The following is a 17,033-nucleotide window of genomic DNA, read 5'->3' as shown; positions in this document are numbered from 1 at the left end:
TTCATGACGCAGTAAACTTTCTTTTTTTTTAATCATGATCCGTCTTGCACCAGCCATCATTTATGGATTAATTACCATACTTACTTTATGTTTGTTATTTGCAGTAGTGACTTTACCTAATGCCTCCAGATGGTTTCAAGGTTCAAGTGCATCTATACAACAAGGTAAATGATGATGATATAATGAATAAATAGAGACTAATAATCATTGATAAAAGATATCATTGTACTACTTGAAAATACTACTTCTTTGAAAAGTGATAGTGCATTTATTTCAGAACAGTGGAAGTACGATAAGAATTTAATCACCGCCGACAACACCCCTTCTCCCATCGAATCTGGCTTACAGGTAAAAAAAAAAAAAATCATCCTAATTATTTTAATTTTTTTTTGCCTTTTTATTAATATTCACAAACGTTTTGAAAGGGTTTATTATATGATCGTGGACTATCTTGCTCATCAACTGTCACAAATACACTTCCATTCCCACTTCATGACTCGGCATGGAAAGACAACTTGACAAGAATCGCTTTAATTCGATTAGGAGGATGCTTATTAATGGAAAAGTTGAAATATGCTCAAAGTGATGGTGCCAATGCTGTTATTGTATATGAAGACGCATCATTGACCTTGGAAGATATCAATGGAGAAAATAGTATGAATCCAAGTTCAAGAATGGTAAATATATAATATTAAAAAAAAAAAAAGAAAAATTCATGATATCTATCTCACACCATTTCTTTTTTCTTTTTAGCATGTTGACCCAAATACAATATTTATCCCGACATACTATGTTGACCATACGACTGGCATGGAACTTTATGAACGATTAGAAAATCTGACACATTGGGATAACAAGACAAGCTCAACAATGACCGAACTTGTGGATAGTATTCCTTCTCATGTTGTCACTCGAGTCACGTTGTATCCTGATCAAAAACCATTCTTGGAACCCTGGCAATTTGCACTGATTGTGATTGGCGTGGTATTCTTTACAACATTAATGATTGTGCTTGGAGTACAATGTCATCTTTGTCGCATTGCTCGAAAACAAAGACAACAACGAAGACGAAGACGACGACAACAAAGCATGGATGATGGTCAAACATTAGGTGATGATGATGAAGAACCTCAAGAATCATTTTGGCTTCAATTATTATCAGCAACAACCATAGAGGATGATCCTGTCAATGAAGGTAGTTCACATCAGCGACATGAAAAGAAACAGCGGTATCGGTTACATCCTTCTGTATTGGACATATTACCTACAAGATATTGGGATGGGACGACTGAAAAGGACATGGATCAATGTGTGATTTGTTTGGAAAGCTTTGAATTGGATAATTTATTACGTATATTACCCTGTGGGCATGAATATCATCAAGATTGTATAGGTAAAAAAAAAAAAAAAAAAAAAAAAGTAAAAAAAAAAATTTTTTTTGTATGCTAATCTATTTATTTCTATTTAGATATTTGGCTCACCAAGAAAAATGCATGTTGTCCTCTTTGTTTTCAAATTGCTATTACTCTTCCCACCATACCAGAACAAGTACATATTGGTCAACAACAACAGAGACAACAGGATTATATAGATATCTTCTTGGAGAATAATGATAGTATAACGGAAGATCGATTGGAAGACACTTGGTTTGAATTGGCTAATCAACGGGAAACAACTGTACGACAACATCCTTCTCGACAAGCACACTTGAGAACCCCTCGACTTTCATTGACTCCAGTCCTCACATCACAACCAACAACATCATCACCATCTTCATCAGCACCAGCAAGGCAAGAGCGACCATCATAATAGATAGCATTAGATTAGAAATTAGATGATATTGGAAAAAAAAAAATAGAAATAAAAAAATGATATTGAAATAGTTATTTGATTTATTGAATATGAATCAAGATAGGTGTTAGATAGACATTAAAAAAAAATAAGATAAAAAGTATTTATAGATAAAAATAGATGTAAATGTATATCAAAATAAAATGATCAAACTAGAAACTATCTGAACCAGGTACAGTGAAGAGATTAGAGAGTTCTTCGGCAGTGAAAGGAGGAGAACCATCCGCATTAGCCTTGGCAAGATGCAACTTGATGAGTTTTGGAAACACACGGCCATGTTGATCCGCATCACCTTTACTAAAGTCATAACCCCAATTGGTCAATGTGTTGGGTGTCATTTCATTTGTCAAAATTCGATCTATTTTTGTATAAAAAAAAAAAGTAAGTGATGATGTTAAAAAAGGATGTTTTGTTATTACCATTGCGTAAAAGATTGATAGCATCACTAAGAATAGCACGACCCATGGTATAAGGTAATCGAAGTCCAGTCACCTTACTACGTTCCACCATCAATCCAGCATATAATTCCACTTTATCTGGAGTTCCATAAAGTTCTTTCAAAGCCGTTTGTACTTCTTCCTTTTCAGAGAAATCTTCAAATGTCTTCATGGGCACCAAATTGAGATATTCTCGGAATTCATTAAAGTAGCAACAACGAAGTCGTCGACCTTGCATGATGCCTGCTATTTCGATAGTTTCAAGTGCTGCTGGTACACCCAATCCATTTCTAAAAATGATATATAAAATTGTTCAAACAAAATGAATCTATGTCAATCATTTTTTTTTTTTGAATTTACCCAACTTCTCCAGCCACTTGTGTATATCCACGTCGTAATAATCGTGTCAAATCAGCATCACCAAAGGAACCCGTCTTCAGATCACGATGAGCACCAGCCAATGGTAGACCCAATGCCAATTCTTCAGGACTTGCATGCGCAAAATGAGAATTGTAAGCAGGAAGTAGCTGATCGAATAGACTCTGATCAGTACCTGATGAATTGACATCACAACCAGTTGCTTGAGATACTGAGGATGATGATGATGTTGCTGTTGTGGATGCTTTTGATGCTGGTTCTTGATGTCGAGGTTTTGTTAACATCGATTGTGCTTCTGATCCAAATAATGCCATCAAAGAATTCAACCAATCTTCATCTTGTTGACCAATAGCAGCATGCCATCGATAGATCAAATTAAATTCGATCGAAACTTCATTTCCATAAACAGGCCAAGACGGTTGAGCTAAAGGATCCAAAATAAAATCGGAATCTTCAGTTGTTCCGAGGATGGTACGGATATAATCATGAATGACCACGTTTATAAAACTATGACAAATCAAAAAAAAAAATCAGTTGAAAATCCATTTTCTTGTTCTTTTTTTTTTTTTTTTTTTTTTTTTGTTTACCAAGCATTATTGACCAATCTTGCTGTTTGGAAGAGTTCTTCATCAAGTTCCTTTTCATCTGCTAATTCTTGTCCAGGTCCATAAGAGAAACGACCATTCTCATTATTTTCCAATAGCTTCTTGGCAATGTAATTGTGATTACGAGAGAATATAAGCACGAGGGAAGCAACGCCTAAAAAAGAAAAAAAGAAGGTGAGTTTGCGGAGCTCTTCGTACCGACTCATCCATTGAAATATGTGTTACCTGGTGGTTGAAGTACAAGCCGTTTGTCAAACCACTGATCATTCTTCAACAAGCCATTTTTCATTTGACGGACACTTTCTTGATCAATTCTGTTGAATCCATACAAAAATGACCTAAAAAGAGAGAGAGAGAAAGTAAATAACATCATCATATAAAGCAAAAACTTACATATCAAGATAACTTGAAGTCAGATTGCGCTTTGGATCCTTTCCATCAGTGTAAAACAAATCATGGGTGATAAGAATAGCCAAGTAGAATAATAACATATTGACACCACTTTTGTGAGGGGTAAATTGACCTTCAGGACGTTTCAATAACCTTTCAAAGACAACAGAAGGAGGAGGAAGGTTTTCATTTGCTGGACTTTTGGAGTTGACAGTACGAACATAATTATTGCCAGCTTTTCCCTAATGAAACAAACAAAAAAAAAAAAAAAAAAGATCAATAGGAAATCTTAAGATCGACAGATCCGGTGTTCTTACCACATTAGGAAAGTTGATAGAGTTACAACTACCATCCGCACTACGGAAACTATGTCCTACGTAGTTGATATAAGGTTTCTTGATGTCATCCTATTGTTCATCCAAAAAGAAAATATAAGAAAATTATCGTCATGCTTTTTTTGAAGTTGCCAAGCCAATAACTTACATAAAAGAGCATGATCAAAGGCTGAGAAACTCCAAGTACCAAATCTTGATGACCAGGACCAAGACCACCCAAGACTTTCATCACGGCTTCAAAAGTATTATTGCGATCGTTTATAGGTGTATGTTGACTAAGTAATCTATCAACAAAAAAAAAATGTTATTAATTATAATTTTTTTTATTTTTATTTTCTCTTCATGTATTATACCTTTCCACCAAACCAGTGATCAAGACCTTTTGTTGAGATAAAGGAAGACCTAAGACTTCTTTCAGAGCATTTGTTCGTTGAGGAGTAATACCAAAAATACTTTCCAATTCATTAACCAAAGCATGAGCAGTCCAAGCCTTGCCAGTAGGTTGACTTGAGTAAGAGGGACTTAACCCCTTGAAAAAAGACCGTTTCTTCTTGCCGTCTTTGTCACTTTTTCCTTGTCTTATATGAATGGTCAATTCCTTCAAAGCATTCAAAAGACCTTCTGTGCCAGATTCGGATTCAATCGCCAACAAGTGATTGCGCAACTTCTTTTCCAAGTTATTGTTCATAGATTCCTTTTTGGTGAACTATAAATAAGAGAAAAAAAAAAGAAAAAAAAAAAAGAAAATGAATGACAGAGAGAATAAAAAGGTACAAAAAATGATGGAGTTTTAAACCATTCAATCCACCAATGAGCATTGGTTTTTCTATTCAGACTTACGAAGCCATGAGAAACGGCTGTAGTTCCATTGTCAACGAGCATTTTATTACAAGAATTATTTATAAAAAATGAAAAAATAAAAGAAAAGAGAAGAGGTAAAAAGATAAAAAATGCAAAAGAAATAAACTTTCTTTTTCAAAGCCAAAAGCAGATGGCTCCGTTCATTTCCAACGAGTAACACGAAAATTGTGGCACAGGCCACAGGCACACATACAAGCAAAAGGCTTTGATCATTTTCTCAGATAAAGTATGTAGATTTCCTTTTTTTTTCCTTAATGTAATAGAGCGCGTGATAATGTTGTATTCCGTCGTCATCATAGTACAAAAAAAAAAAAATAGGATCAATGCATTAACCAAATACAAACGGTATGTATTCTTAAAGAAATAAACATGCGCCTATCGCATACTTCTTTCTTCTGTAATGAAGAATGTTTTTTTTTCTTTTGTTTTGCACTAAAACATGATGGCGCAACACAATTGTAAACAATCCATAAATGTCCTTCATTCGTACTTAAAGATCATCATCACTTGTTATTCATTCTACATCATCCCAATATTATTGCAAATCATCTTTCATCATTATACATCGCATACCATAATATATGTTATTCCGTCATTAACATATCATCACATACCATCTATCACCCCATACCATTTACATACCATTCATCATCACAGAAAACCATCTTGGCTCTATATCATCATCTCTATTATTATTAAACATTGTTAAACGCCATCAAAAACAAACAAAAGGAAGAAAAAAGAAAAGAAGAAGAAAAAAAAAACAATGCATACATTATTTTAGGAGGGAATACATAGTCATTTTTATTATTATCAACAAGAACAAAATACGACGTATATATTAAACTAAAAGAAAAAAAAAAAAAAAAAACTAGTGGGAGTTATCATGAAAGTCCGGTACAACAAAGAGATTCTTCAGTTCCTTGTCAGTAAATACAGGTGCACCATCAGGATGAGCATTGGCAAGATGAAGTCGAAGCATTTTTGGGAAAATGCGTCCAAAATGTTCAGGTTCCCCTTGACTAAATTCATATCCCCAATTTGTCAACGTACTTGGTACCAATTCTTGAGTCAAAATCCGATCTAAAAAAAAAAAAAAAAAAAACAAAAAAGATATTGATTCACTTTCTTTTCTGTTCCTTTTTTTTTTTTAATTGTTTTCCTAGTTACCATTTCGTAAAAGATTGATGGCATCACTTAAAACTCCACGCGTCATAGTGTAAGGTAAACGAAGACCAATCAACAGAGTACGTTCTACCATCAGACCTGCATATAATTCAACCTTGTCTGGCGTACCATAGAGTTCCTTGAGAGCTGTTTGCACTTCCACTTTATCAGAGAAATCCTCAAATGTCTTCAATGGCAATAGATCAAGGTATTTTCTAAATTCATTGAAGTAACAACACCCAAGTGCCCGTGCTTGTATGATACCAGCTATTTCAATAGGTTCCATAGATGCAGGAACTCCTAGTCCATTTCTAGATTGATTTCAAAAAAGTCATGAATGGATGGATACCTTTTTTTTTTTTTTTTCTAATTCTTACCCAATTTCTGAGGCTATTTGATTATACCCACGTCGTAGTAATTGAGCCAAATCAGCATCACGAAATGATCCGGTTTCTATATCTCGATGAGCTCCATCCAAGGGTAATCCTTTTTCCAATTCTTCCGGGGTCGCCTTTGCAAAGTTACTGTTGAAGCTGGGGAGTAGTGCATCAAGTTCGCTTTGATCCGTCCCTGGTTGTGTTCTTGTTTCATCTGGTCCTTTGCTGTCATTTCCTTCTTGAAGATGATCCAACATAGGAGGTACTTGTGCTTGATATCTTAATTCGGATCCCAAAACTGACATGACAGAATTGAGCCACTTTTCATCATGTTGACCAATTGCAGCGTGCCATCGATAAACAATGTTAAATTCAACGGATACTTCATTACCAAAAGTCGGATAAGAAGGTCTTGCCAATGGATTGAATACAAAGTTAGCATCTTGTTGGGCCCCAGAGATAGATCGAAGGTAATCTTGAACAATTATATTGATAAAGCTATGCACCAAAAAAAAAAAAAAGGTCTGAATGATTTGTTTTTAGAATAAAAAGTGATGAAATTCAATAGTTACCAGGCGTTATTGATCAATCGAGCAGTTTGAAATAATTCTTCATCTAGTTGTACTTCGGTAGCTAGACGCTTTCCAGGTCCATATGAGAATCGATCATTTTCATTGATCTCCAGTAATTTTTTGGCAATATAGTTATGGTTGCGTGAGAATAAAACAGCAAAAGCACCAACACCTGTTAAAAAAAATACATAATTGTTAGATAATTTCGATTCATATTATTCATAAGACTCTTTTTTTTTTTTTTTTTTTTTTTTTTTTTTACCAGGTGGTTGGATAACAAGTCGTTTGTCAAACCATTGGTCATTTTTCAGTAATCCATTTTTCATTTGACGTACACTCTCTTGATCCGTTCTGTTGAATCCATACAAATATGACCTAAAGATGAGAGAGAAAGTAAACAATAACATCATCATCATCATGTTCCATAAGGTAAAAGCAATAGTGATCACTTACATATCTATATAACTTGAAGTCAGGTTGCGTCTTGGGTCCCTTCGATCGGTATAAAATAGGTCATGAGTGATAAGGATAGCAAAATAAAACAAAAACATATTAATGCCACTTTTGTGAGGATTGAATTGACCTTCAGGACGTTTCAGCAGACGTTCAAAAACAACATGTGGTGACGGGAGGTTCTCGTTGACTAGAGCGGTGGAAGTCACATTGCGAACATAATAATTACCAGCCTTGCCCTAAAAAAGGTAAATAGTGAATAGAATTATAAGTTAGATTGATAACCAGCACATTGATCTTTTTTTTTTCCAGTCTCAAAGTGAAAAAAAAAAAAAAAATAGAGAGAGAGAGAGAGAGAGAGAGAGAGAGAGAGAGAATAACTTACTACATTTGGAAGGTTGATGCAATTAAAGCTACCATCGGCTCGTCGAAAGCTATGTCCCATGTAATTGATATACGGTTTCTTGATAGTATCCTGTCATTCCATAAAAGGAAAAAATGAATTTAATAACGTTTTAAACATATGATTGTAGTTCTTTGTTCTGAACTTGCATGATAATATTGAATCAAAGGTTGAAAAGTTTCTTCATTCAAATCATGCCCTTCTGGACCCAAAACACTTAATATGCTGAGAGTAGATTCAAGAGTACCTGAGCGATCATTCATAGGGGCACCTCCACTAACCAATAATCTTTAAGATAAAATAAAAAACGCGTTAGAAAAAAAAAATACAAATATCAGTCCTAAATATTTTTTTTTTATTTTACCTTTCGATCAAAGCACCAATCATCTTTTTTTGTTGCGAAAGAGGCAAAGATAGGATTTCCTTGATAGCATTTGTACGTTGAGGAGTGATACCAAACAAATTTTCTAGATCCTTTACCAAAGCTTGAATACGCCATGCCTTGCCAGTAGGTTGACTTGAGTAAGGTGATGCAAAAGACTTCATTAATGACATGCGTTTCTTACCATCCTTATCGTTTTTTCCTTGACTAATATGAATCACCAATTCCTTGAGAGCATTAACAAGACCATTCCTACCAGACTCGACATCAATAACTGAGATATAACTATGTATTTTTCCAAGGTCATTATTATGGTTGTCTTTTACGGTCATGTTTGGAATACCTAGATACATTGAAAGAAACAAAATGATATATAATTGAGTTGGAAGTAGTGTTGAGTCATTGTAGAGAAAAGGGTTTTTCTTTTGGTGGATATAAATTTTCTTTTATTTATCGTACTGTATTATAGTAATAGTTCGCGTTCTGAGAAAGAAAAAAAAAAGAATAAGAGAGAGAGAGAAAGAATAAAAAAAAGGTCGTGCATAAAACAAGGAAAGAAGTTACAGCTAACAAACCGAAGCTACCTGAGTTTGAAACTATGGTTTTGATATGCAAACAAATATGCAAACAAGGGAATCATGACACTTCTATTTTATTACTATTTGTACATCTAAAGAAAGTCAACTATATTAATACCAAACAGGAATAAAGATTTGTGATTGAACACCCGAGTCATCAAATTGATAAGCTGATGCTGAAGTACACCATGCAACACATAATGCTGATAATATTTGTTTTGATGATTTAGCAGCACGCTTCCACCAAGGAATATAAACAGGGAAATACGTCTTAATAAAACCATTTAGTGCTTTATCCAAATGTACTTGACTTTTCATCACTGATGCTCTACACACAGGACAATGCAACCCATCATTCTGTTGATCCGCCCTTATTGGATACATCGATTTGGAATAAGGTTGACCATTGGAAAAGAAATCATCAATACAAGAACGACAAAATCGATGATGACATGTATCAAAGGCCATTGGATTATTTAAAAGGCATAAACAAATCGGGCAAGTATAATCATTATCATTAGGTAAAGAATTACATAACAATTTCTTTTTTTACAAGAATGGAAATATAGAACCACGTGAGTAACGTATGATGTCTGAAAGTTTTTTTTTTTTTTTTTTTTTTAAAAAAAATCAACATACTTACATATGTTTTTTCTAATGATGGCCAATCTAAGCAATCCAATAGGTAAGCTTGATAATAACAAAAATGAAGAACTTGGCGTTTACATTTCTGTTACATAAAAACAAAAAAAAAAAAAAGATAAGTCCCACACACTAAAAAAAAAACTTGTTTCTTCTTTTTTTGGTCTTATAGGATTTACTGAGGCTTTTCTCTGTTCATGAGCCATTTGTTGAAGCAAAGCCTGCATAATATTGCTTAGACAAATCAGTTGATCCGCTTTTGATGAGGTGAATGATGATTTTTCTTCTGCAACTATCAATATTCTCTGCAATGTATCCATATACTCTGCTAAGATGATCCTCATACTAGAATATTGTTTAGTTGTATATAGAAAAGGGGAACACTACAAGTTTGCATAAAAATAAAAATATGTCATTTCAGTAAGCCGGGAAAGAATCATTACCCCCCACAAATAACCCCGTCTTTATCAAGATGGACCTTTTTTTTTTTTAGTTCTATTATTAGTCGTACCATATCTATTATATCCAATGTGATTGTTCCCTGTATAAATAAAAAATCATCATTATAAAAATATATTTCAAAAAAAAAAGTCGGATAACCTCACCTCATCTATCATCAATCTAGTAGTGGAAGATGTAGTAGTGGATGAAAATTTTTCTAGTGTTGATCGAAGATATAAAGTCATAAATAATAATGTGAATGATAAAAAAAGGAAGGAAAAGAAAGAAAGAAAAGGAAAGGAAAGAAAGACAAACAAAAAAAAAAAAAAAAAAAAAAAAAAGGAAGGAAAAAAAAAACAAAGAGAAAGAAAGAGGAAAATGAAAGAGAGACAATGAAAATATTGAATGGCATGTATAAATAGGGGAAAATGTCTTTTGCCAAGGAATGTATCATCATCATCATTATCCTCATTTTACCCACAGGAGAATCTTATCACATACAAATTTGGTACAAAGATCATATCCTATTTTATTTCATTCAATTTTTGACAAATGGGAATACAAGGAATCTTTTAGCTAATTCTAATAATGTACTATGTTGTTGTTCATCTTGTTCGGTCCATCGTTCATTTTCTGGGATTTCATTTAAAAGTCGTGTTCGTAGATCCAATTTATATGCAAGCCATTTTTTTCGATACCTAAAAAATATAACATCATTAATACATAAAATCCCAATTTCTGTATTCAAGATAGAAAAAAAACAATCTTACCTTTCAAGTTCATCATTATTGTAATGACCCGTCAACATAAGAATGACAGTATCCGGTTCAAGATGATCATAAATTTTTCGTACATGCTCCAAGTAGGTGGCAATAATTGTGTCAGTTCGAATCAGGTCATCGTTCATATCTTCTTGCCCAAGTTTCATCATCACTAAATCATTACTAGCATGTTGTTGAATTGCCTTGTCCACAGCTTGAGTATTGGAAACCATATTGTAAAAGTTGGGATTATCCTTCAGCTCTCTAGTAAGGACGTTATTGTATTTTGCTTGTACATCAATCACTACACCCGTTTTCTTTTGTTGCTCTAGTCTATCCAGGATGTTTTCCGTCACATAATCCATATGAAGTCCAAATTTGAATCCCATCTTCATTTTGAGTTGAGTAAGTTCCAAACTAGCAATAGCATCTTCACAAGGATCATGTCCGATAGGTTGCTCTTCCACTTGTACTGTTGACTGCGTATATGATGTGTTTGTGTTGGTATCATCGTCGTTGTTTTCTTCTTGGTGATGTTGTTGTATCCGCTTGTTCAAATATCGTAAAGCTAAACCTCGTAATGGCGCCTTATAAGGTGGACCATTATCGTGATGATAGATGACTGATGTATCGATGATATAAGGATGCCGCATCTTTACCGCTCGCAGATCATTCACCAATCCATGACCCACAAGAATTGTATCACCGTCAATATAATCCATCAGTTTGTTTTGAATATCAGCCAATGTAGTAGTAACCCCTTCCAATGATTTTGCATCCACACCGCTATATTGCGTAACGTAATCTGTAATTGGAGTATCAGGCTTCACAAATTCATTCAACAGGATATTGTGATCTGATATAAAAAAATCAAATGAGCTTTCCATAATAACCATCTGATATTTATTTTTTTAATTTTTTTTTTTTTTAACATTTATTTTTACCTTCATCCACTAAAGCCACTTTGGTAAGGACACGTCTATTTTCACTTTTGCACTTTAAATATATAAATATTAATAAAAGATAACTATGTAAGTACTATTCAATAGAATATCTTACCATTTCACAATCCATAGCCAAAAGTTTCTTTATTGATCCAGTACCTTCCTTTGTATCTACCCATCCATCTGGTAAAGGGGTATCGTGTTGTAAAGAATGATGTAGAGGGAAATTTTCTTCAACCAAATCTTCAAGAGTTAACATGAGTTCTTCTGCATTTGGGATAACATTGCCATCGATTTCTATTAAAAAAAAAAAGGTGAATATCCTATATAGATTCTATTTTTGAGTAGATTTTACCAGTAGGTTCATGTCGTAATTTCTTCAATTGTCCTTTTGTCATTTTGCACTGTAAAAGTTGACTAAATCGATTTTGAAGTCCTCTGCGCTTGTCACCAGGACCAGTACCAATAATTGCAATAGGATCACTTTCGATATTAGACACCCCAAAATACTTGAAAAATTCGCCTCGTTTATTCAGCAATGTGTTGTACGAATTCAGAGTTGTTTCTTTAGATATCGTGAGATCAAGAGCCTCAATATCTAACACAGTCGGATCCAATACCGGAATGTCTACTACTACTACTTTTTTGATCTTGTGGCGTTCAAGTATTTCAGCCCAACGCGGTACCTTGTGACCAGAATCAAGAGTTGCAAGTATCAATAGACGAAGATCATTGAGTGAAATAAAACTATTGTGTTGTCGAAAAGCAATCTTTGGATAGAGAAACTAAAAAAAAGTTTTCGATGAGTATCTTTTCCTTTCGTATTTTATCGTCCATTTACCAGTTTTCCATCACTTATTTTGACTTTTTGTCCCAAATTAATAGCTTTGTGATACTTCTTTCGATCCTTTTTGGCAAGTGTGCTGACAAGGTTAGATCCATCTTGATTAAGTTCGTTTGATTGTTGAATAGTTACTTGTTTTCCATGTTCATCAATCCGGCTTTTCTTTGATAGATCTAAGTGATAAAAAGGAAAAAATTGGTTAAATACAAATACATATTTGATCTATCTATAATTAAAACTTACTGGTAAGATCTTCTTGTGACAATGATCGCTTGGCATTATCAGCTTCTTCAGTGAAAGAAGCCATAGTTTCTTTCTTGACACAATATTGAGGAATAATAAAAAAAAAAAAAAATCGAAATAAAAAGAAAAGAAAAAAAAAAGTAACTTGAATACAGTAGTTTATTTGCTGCGGAGAAACAAAGAGTACAAAATATTTATGTATAAACTTAGGCGATAGAGTTATCAACCATGGACTCCAAGTTCTTGTCATATTTCAGCTTGAGCAGATTGAATGGACGGAGAGTCACCACTGGTTCTAGGATACTACCATATTCACCCATAATATGATTCACAATTTCTTTGCTTCCTCGCTATCAAGTCCAAAAAAAAAAAAAAAAAAAAGAATCAGTGATATCTGTAACATTTTATAATATGCAATTTTCTCTTTACCAATTGTATAAATTCAAATACATCCAAACATTCAGAATAGAGAGTACTGTCAGGTTGAGTATATACATCTAGGAATAGTCGTACGAGAAGAATAAAAACATTTTGTTCAATCATCATTGCATTCATTTCCATATCCCGCATTCCTATAGCTGCACGAAAGAATCGTAATGTTTCTATAATAATAATAATAATAATAAAGAAGATACATTTAGTCTACCAAAAATAATCCATCATATTGACATTTTATGACTTGCGTATTTTCAATAAAGGATCTTGACAACGGAGGAGTTGAACCATATTTGCAAAACATCGAGGATCATGAAGAATACGCTTTGTTCGTCCACCATAATGAAGTATCATTGATTGTAAAAATTCACAGAGGTTTCCATAAAATAATATTTGATCTGGGTCCATAATTAAATTTTCCACAGGATTTACCAGGTCCACTGATTTGACTTGAATAGAATGGATAGATCGAAGAAGCAGTGTAGCATATCGTTCATAGAAAAGTTTCAATATATTTCCTGTCCTAGGATCATCACCAAAGAGAGTCTACAAAAAAAAAAAAAAAAAAAAAAAAAAAAAGATGAGTCAAGTTCATATCATTTCTATACTGCTGTATTTACCTGGGGTGTGGGAGTTGATAAGGATTGTTGTTGATTTGAACTGTTGTTACCAATTCCAAGAATAATTTTGACTAAATCAAAAAGTTGTTGTTTCAACCGGAAATCATCTTCGTCCTTTGTCAATTGTTCTAATATTACTTGTAATAAATTGGGTTGTTGATGTTTGTATTTCTCGGCTTGTATCAAAATATGTTCTTGTACAATTCCAGAATCCAGTTGAATAGCAATGTGTAATAATCCAGCCGCCGTATTTCGTATATCAGAGTGATCATCATCAGATAAAAGATATTGTATTTCATTCAAAAGTCCTTTTTCTGCAAGTATTCTAAATAGAACCAAAAAAAAAGATAATATAAATTAAAATAGAAAGGTTCTTTTATTTTTATTTTTACCTGAAGAAAGATATACCAGCGAATCTTTGCATATCTTTTGAAGCAAAACCAAATACTAGACATAAAAACTTTATAATAAGTAGTTGATTTTCTTGATATTTCAATTTGTTGAATAAATCATATATGAGATTGTTATCCTGTTGTAACCAATTTACTATATCGCAATGATACCACCAAATCAATTGATCTATTGCACTTATAATTTGAGATTTTTGTTTGTACTGTGGTGCAACACGAGTTTTGAAGAATTCCAAGTTTTCTATTTGTCGTATTTTGAGACCAAGTTGCTTTGGAAGTATATTTTTCTAGAAATAATAATAATAATAATAAAAAAAAAAAAGAATGTCAAAAACATGACATTATATGAAATGTTTTTTTTTTTTTTTTTTTTTTTTTTTTTACACTTACAACATTCATTCTCGGAAACTGTTCAAATTGTTCATGATAGGATAGACTTTTCTTTGATGTCACTTATTGTATAGAAACTAAAAGATTTAGTTTATCTTAGTATAGATATATATACGGTATATTTAACTTACATTCAAGTACACGAAGTACGCCTTTTATATGTGTTTCCAAAACAAATTCTTGTATCATATTGATATCAGCCCATAATACTAATACAAAACGAAATATAAAAGGTAAACTATTTCGTATCCTGTTAAAAAAAAAAAAAAAAAAAAAAAAACATTTACTTACATAAAGTATTAAAGATGCCTCGTAATGTTCGAATATTTGAAAGATCAATTTGTTGTTCGCATTGTTCAAAGATATCAAGTAGTTTTCCAATATATTTCTTTAAAAAAAAAAAAAAGATCTTTGTTAGTAAAAGTAACATTTATGTATTATCTTTACCTTTTGTCGAAAACAGGCGACAAACTTTTCAATTTGACTTTTTTGTTTTGTATCCGATAAAACGCTAGCCAATTGTAGTAAACTATCCAAGTCAGGTTCTGGAAGTATATAGGAAATGGTCTTCCTATTGTATGGCATTTGTTGTGAATGTAATGGCATAGTTCATTTTGCAAAAAAAAAAAAAAAAAAAAAAAAAGGAAAATGAAATAAAATAAAAAAAAAAGTAAAAAAGCCTATTGATAACTTTTCCCACTCCGAAATGTTCAAATTTTGGTGAATACTTTTTTTTTTGTATTCATGAACAACATTCATCCTCTTACCTTTTTTTTCCCCTTTCTTACAGTCTTATTTTTCTCTATTTAATAAATACATTATACTGTATCTATTGCAATCATTCAAATTAAAAATATAAATAATAGTTGTACAAGACCCAAAAAAGGAAAATATTCCAAATTAGGAAAGTAGAGGAATATAATGTTCTTTTCGAGTTTTTTGTCCGTGGGGCTTTATGGTGTAGTGGTATCATTCACGCTTTGGGTGCGTGAGGTCACGAGTTCGATCCTCGTTGAAGCCCTATCTTTCTTTTTAAACTTCTCGTAAAAGATCACGTGATATATATTATCATGCAATGGATGAACTTGTGATACTTTTATAATAATAAATGTGAATGATTGATTATATCGTAATGGGCAACAGTTATTAGTAAATAGAACAAAAAAAAAAAAAAGGATATCTTGTATATACGATGACGCTTGATGTTTGCATGAAAAGAATAATGAATAAAGATAAAACTTAGGATGTACTTAAAAGTGGTCGAGTTGTTTGCTTTCAATTTTTTTTTTTTATTTTTTTATTTTTTTCACCTTTTTATTTTTTTTTTTTTATTTTTTTTTTTCACCTTTTTATTTTTTTTTTTTATTTTTTTTTTCACCTTTTTATTTTTTTATTTTTTTCACCTTTTTATTTTTTTTTTTTTTTATTTTTTTTCACCTTTTTATTTTTTTTATTTTTATATATTCTTACTTCTTCTTTTGCTTCATCAAGAACATTACAATCGTCTCTTAGAAACCATGTAAGCTTTCTTTTGTATTTGCAGCAATATACTTAAGCATTCCTTTTCCTTTTTGTAATGGGATTATTTACAGATACTTTTATTTTCTTGTCAACGATTATTAGGTCTTATATGTCTTCATGAACGAATGGTAACTTGAAAGAAAACAAGATGCAATTACAACCGTGTACCAGCTATTTGCTTTATCGGACGAAACTGATAGACTTTATTTGTTCTTGTACAATTAGGTCTTACTTCTCCACTTCCTCATCTATCATACATATGTACAGTTGAAGGCAATCAAACTTACGAAACATCTCAATTCTTATATGTTGGTATAGTATATCTCTCCATCATGAAATAAAATAGTATTACATTAACTGACATGATCTTTCTTTATAGGTACTGATAGTGGCAGTAGCGTTGTATGTGATCATGACAGCATCATCGCGTTTGAACAGAAACAGCGAAGAAATTTAAACAATCATCATGTCATTGAAAATCGTTTTGGGATACAATGTAAATATGAATTTCTATTAAAAGAAAGAAAAAAAAAAAAGTCATAGCAAATAGGTTTGCGATTAATCAGTCATCCCTTCAACTTTATTCATTCTCACTGATGTTAGGTCTAAATGATGAACAAAACGTTACGAGTGGAAACTTCTGTATGAAATCATGTCCAACTCTTTATGTGCAAGTCATATCATAGAACATATAGGAACAACGATGGGCATAGAATGGAAACGGATTTGATACTTCCTTTTTTTTTTTTTTTTTTTTTTTTTTTTTTTGTTGTTGTTGGTGATATCTCTTTCCCGACATTTCTTTAGCTTTAGTGAAAAGGTTTATTTATTATATCTCAATAAACTCTCTTAAGCTTCAGTTAACTCTTTTTCTCGGAAACAAATAATAGTGATACTTTTCATTTTTCATTTTTCACTTTCATCTCTTTTTTTTTATTTTTATTTTTTTTATTTTTCTGCTTGCTAGGTGTGGCGCAATTGACGTTTGTTGGT

At 32.4% G+C, this 17,033-nt stretch overlaps 6 protein-coding genes and 1 non-coding gene across 7 annotated transcripts; 2 read left to right on the top strand and 5 right to left on the bottom strand.

The window, feature by feature from the left end:
- Nucleotides 1–34: 34 nt before the first annotated feature.
- Nucleotides 35–1,864, top strand: BX664DRAFT_386085 (uncharacterized protein; the record flags this gene model as incomplete). The annotated part of the gene is made up of 5 exons (XM_051549301.1): nucleotides 35–164; nucleotides 218–348; nucleotides 426–677; nucleotides 754–1,393; nucleotides 1,469–1,864. The coding sequence occupies 5 exons, from the start codon at nucleotides 35–37 to the stop codon at nucleotides 1,807–1,809; spliced, it is 1,494 nt and encodes a 497-aa protein (XP_051400467.1). The 3' UTR covers nucleotides 1,810–1,864.
- On the bottom strand, nucleotides 1,828–4,906 carry BX664DRAFT_333503 (heme peroxidase). The gene is made up of 10 exons (XM_051545527.1): nucleotides 4,837–4,906; nucleotides 4,350–4,702; nucleotides 4,145–4,280; nucleotides 3,979–4,068; nucleotides 3,665–3,903; nucleotides 3,497–3,609; nucleotides 3,254–3,425; nucleotides 2,649–3,173; nucleotides 2,271–2,578; nucleotides 1,828–2,209 (listed from the first exon to the last, which is right to left on the bottom strand). Exons 1-10 carry the CDS (start codon nucleotides 4,876–4,878, stop codon nucleotides 2,004–2,006), a joined length of 2,184 nt encoding a protein of 727 aa, XP_051400466.1. The 5' UTR covers nucleotides 4,879–4,906; the 3' UTR covers nucleotides 1,828–2,003.
- An 822-nt stretch (nucleotides 4,907–5,728) lies between these two features.
- BX664DRAFT_314813 (heme peroxidase) lies at nucleotides 5,729–8,564 on the bottom strand (the record flags this gene model as incomplete). Its single annotated transcript, XM_051542673.1, has 9 exons — nucleotides 5,729–5,940; nucleotides 6,028–6,335; nucleotides 6,402–6,899; nucleotides 6,974–7,145; nucleotides 7,236–7,348; nucleotides 7,427–7,665; nucleotides 7,812–7,901; nucleotides 8,045–8,117; nucleotides 8,194–8,564. 9 exons carry the CDS (start codon nucleotides 8,562–8,564, stop codon nucleotides 5,729–5,731), a joined length of 2,076 nt encoding a protein of 691 aa, XP_051400465.1.
- A 289-nt stretch (nucleotides 8,565–8,853) lies between these two features.
- Nucleotides 8,854–10,198, bottom strand: BX664DRAFT_333500 (uncharacterized protein). Its single transcript, XM_051545526.1, has 5 exons — nucleotides 10,037–10,198; nucleotides 9,943–9,972; nucleotides 9,611–9,814; nucleotides 9,433–9,519; nucleotides 8,854–9,332 (listed from the first exon to the last, which is right to left on the bottom strand). The coding sequence occupies exons 1-5, from the start codon at nucleotides 10,115–10,117 to the stop codon at nucleotides 8,901–8,903; spliced, it is 834 nt and encodes a 277-aa protein (XP_051400464.1). The 5' UTR covers nucleotides 10,118–10,198; the 3' UTR covers nucleotides 8,854–8,900.
- Nucleotides 10,199–10,282: 84 nt separating this feature from the next.
- BX664DRAFT_333496 (uncharacterized protein) lies at nucleotides 10,283–12,804 on the bottom strand. Its single transcript, XM_051545525.1, has 7 exons — nucleotides 12,665–12,804; nucleotides 12,419–12,594; nucleotides 11,933–12,362; nucleotides 11,693–11,874; nucleotides 11,578–11,629; nucleotides 10,643–11,489; nucleotides 10,283–10,570 (listed from the first exon to the last, which is right to left on the bottom strand). Exons 1-7 carry the CDS (start codon nucleotides 12,726–12,728, stop codon nucleotides 10,411–10,413), a joined length of 1,911 nt encoding a protein of 636 aa, XP_051400463.1. The 5' UTR covers nucleotides 12,729–12,804; the 3' UTR covers nucleotides 10,283–10,410.
- Nucleotides 12,762–15,132, bottom strand: BX664DRAFT_386080 (uncharacterized protein). Its single transcript, XM_051549300.1, has 9 exons — nucleotides 14,967–15,132; nucleotides 14,811–14,907; nucleotides 14,651–14,728; nucleotides 14,520–14,581; nucleotides 14,112–14,416; nucleotides 13,720–14,044; nucleotides 13,348–13,645; nucleotides 13,094–13,266; nucleotides 12,762–13,014 (listed from the first exon to the last, which is right to left on the bottom strand). The coding sequence occupies exons 1-9, from the start codon at nucleotides 15,123–15,125 to the stop codon at nucleotides 12,871–12,873; spliced, it is 1,641 nt and encodes a 546-aa protein (XP_051400462.1). The 5' UTR covers nucleotides 15,126–15,132; the 3' UTR covers nucleotides 12,762–12,870.
- Nucleotides 15,133–15,468: 336 nt separating this feature from the next.
- Nucleotides 15,469–15,540, top strand: BX664DRAFT_t77. Its single transcript has one exon. It is a non-coding gene; the product is annotated as a tRNA-Pro (tRNA).
- Nucleotides 15,541–17,033: the final 1,493 nt, after the last annotated feature.

The sequence above is a fragment of the Halteromyces radiatus genome (genome assembly GCF_025201355.1).
Source record: "Halteromyces radiatus strain CBS 162.75 chromosome Unknown BX664scaffold_4, whole genome shotgun sequence".
Taxonomy (NCBI): Eukaryota; Fungi; Mucoromycota; class Mucoromycetes; order Mucorales; family Cunninghamellaceae; genus Halteromyces; species Halteromyces radiatus.
Note: the sequence above shows the minus strand (reverse complement) of the source record. Positions and strands in the feature narration are given on the sequence as shown.

Coding starts and splice junctions, on each gene's coding strand:
- BX664DRAFT_333503 (XM_051545527.1), bottom strand. CDS start 4,878: ATGCTCGTTGACAATGGAACTACAGCCGTTTCTCATGGCTTC. Junction 3,904..3,978: donor CTATCAACTTTCCTAATGTG/GTAAGAACACCG, acceptor TTGTTTCATTAG/GGAAAAGCTGGCAATAATTA. Junction 3,174..3,253: donor AGATTGGTCAATAATGCTTG/GTAAACAAAAAA, acceptor GATTTGTCATAG/TTTTATAAACGTGGTCATTC.
- BX664DRAFT_333500 (XM_051545526.1), bottom strand. CDS start 10,117: ATGACTTTATATCTTCGATCAACACTAGAAAAATTTTCATCCACTACT. Junction 9,815..9,942: donor CATTGGATATAATAGATATG/GTACGACTAATA, acceptor GCAAACTTGTAG/TGTTCCCCTTTTCTATATAC. Junction 9,520..9,610: donor ATGAACAGAGAAAAGCCTCA/GTAAATCCTATA, acceptor TTTATGTAACAG/AAATGTAAACGCCAAGTTCT.
- BX664DRAFT_333496 (XM_051545525.1), bottom strand. CDS start 12,728: ATGGCTTCTTTCACTGAAGAAGCTGATAATGCCAAGCGATCATTGTCA. Junction 12,595..12,664: donor GTCACAAGAAGATCTTACCA/GTAAGTTTTAAT, acceptor TTTATCACTTAG/ATCTATCAAAGAAAAGCCGG. Junction 11,875..11,932: donor ATTACGACATGAACCTACTG/GTAAAATCTACT, acceptor TTTTTTTAATAG/AAATCGATGGCAATGTTATC.
- BX664DRAFT_386080 (XM_051549300.1), bottom strand. CDS start 15,125: ATGCCATTACATTCACAACAAATGCCATACAATAGGAAGACCATTTCC. Junction 14,729..14,810: donor AGGCATCTTTAATACTTTAT/GTAAGTAAATGT, acceptor GTTTTGTATTAG/TATTATGGGCTGATATCAAT. Junction 14,582..14,650: donor CGTACTTCGTGTACTTGAAT/GTAAGTTAAATA, acceptor CTATACAATAAG/TGACATCAAAGAAAAGTCTA.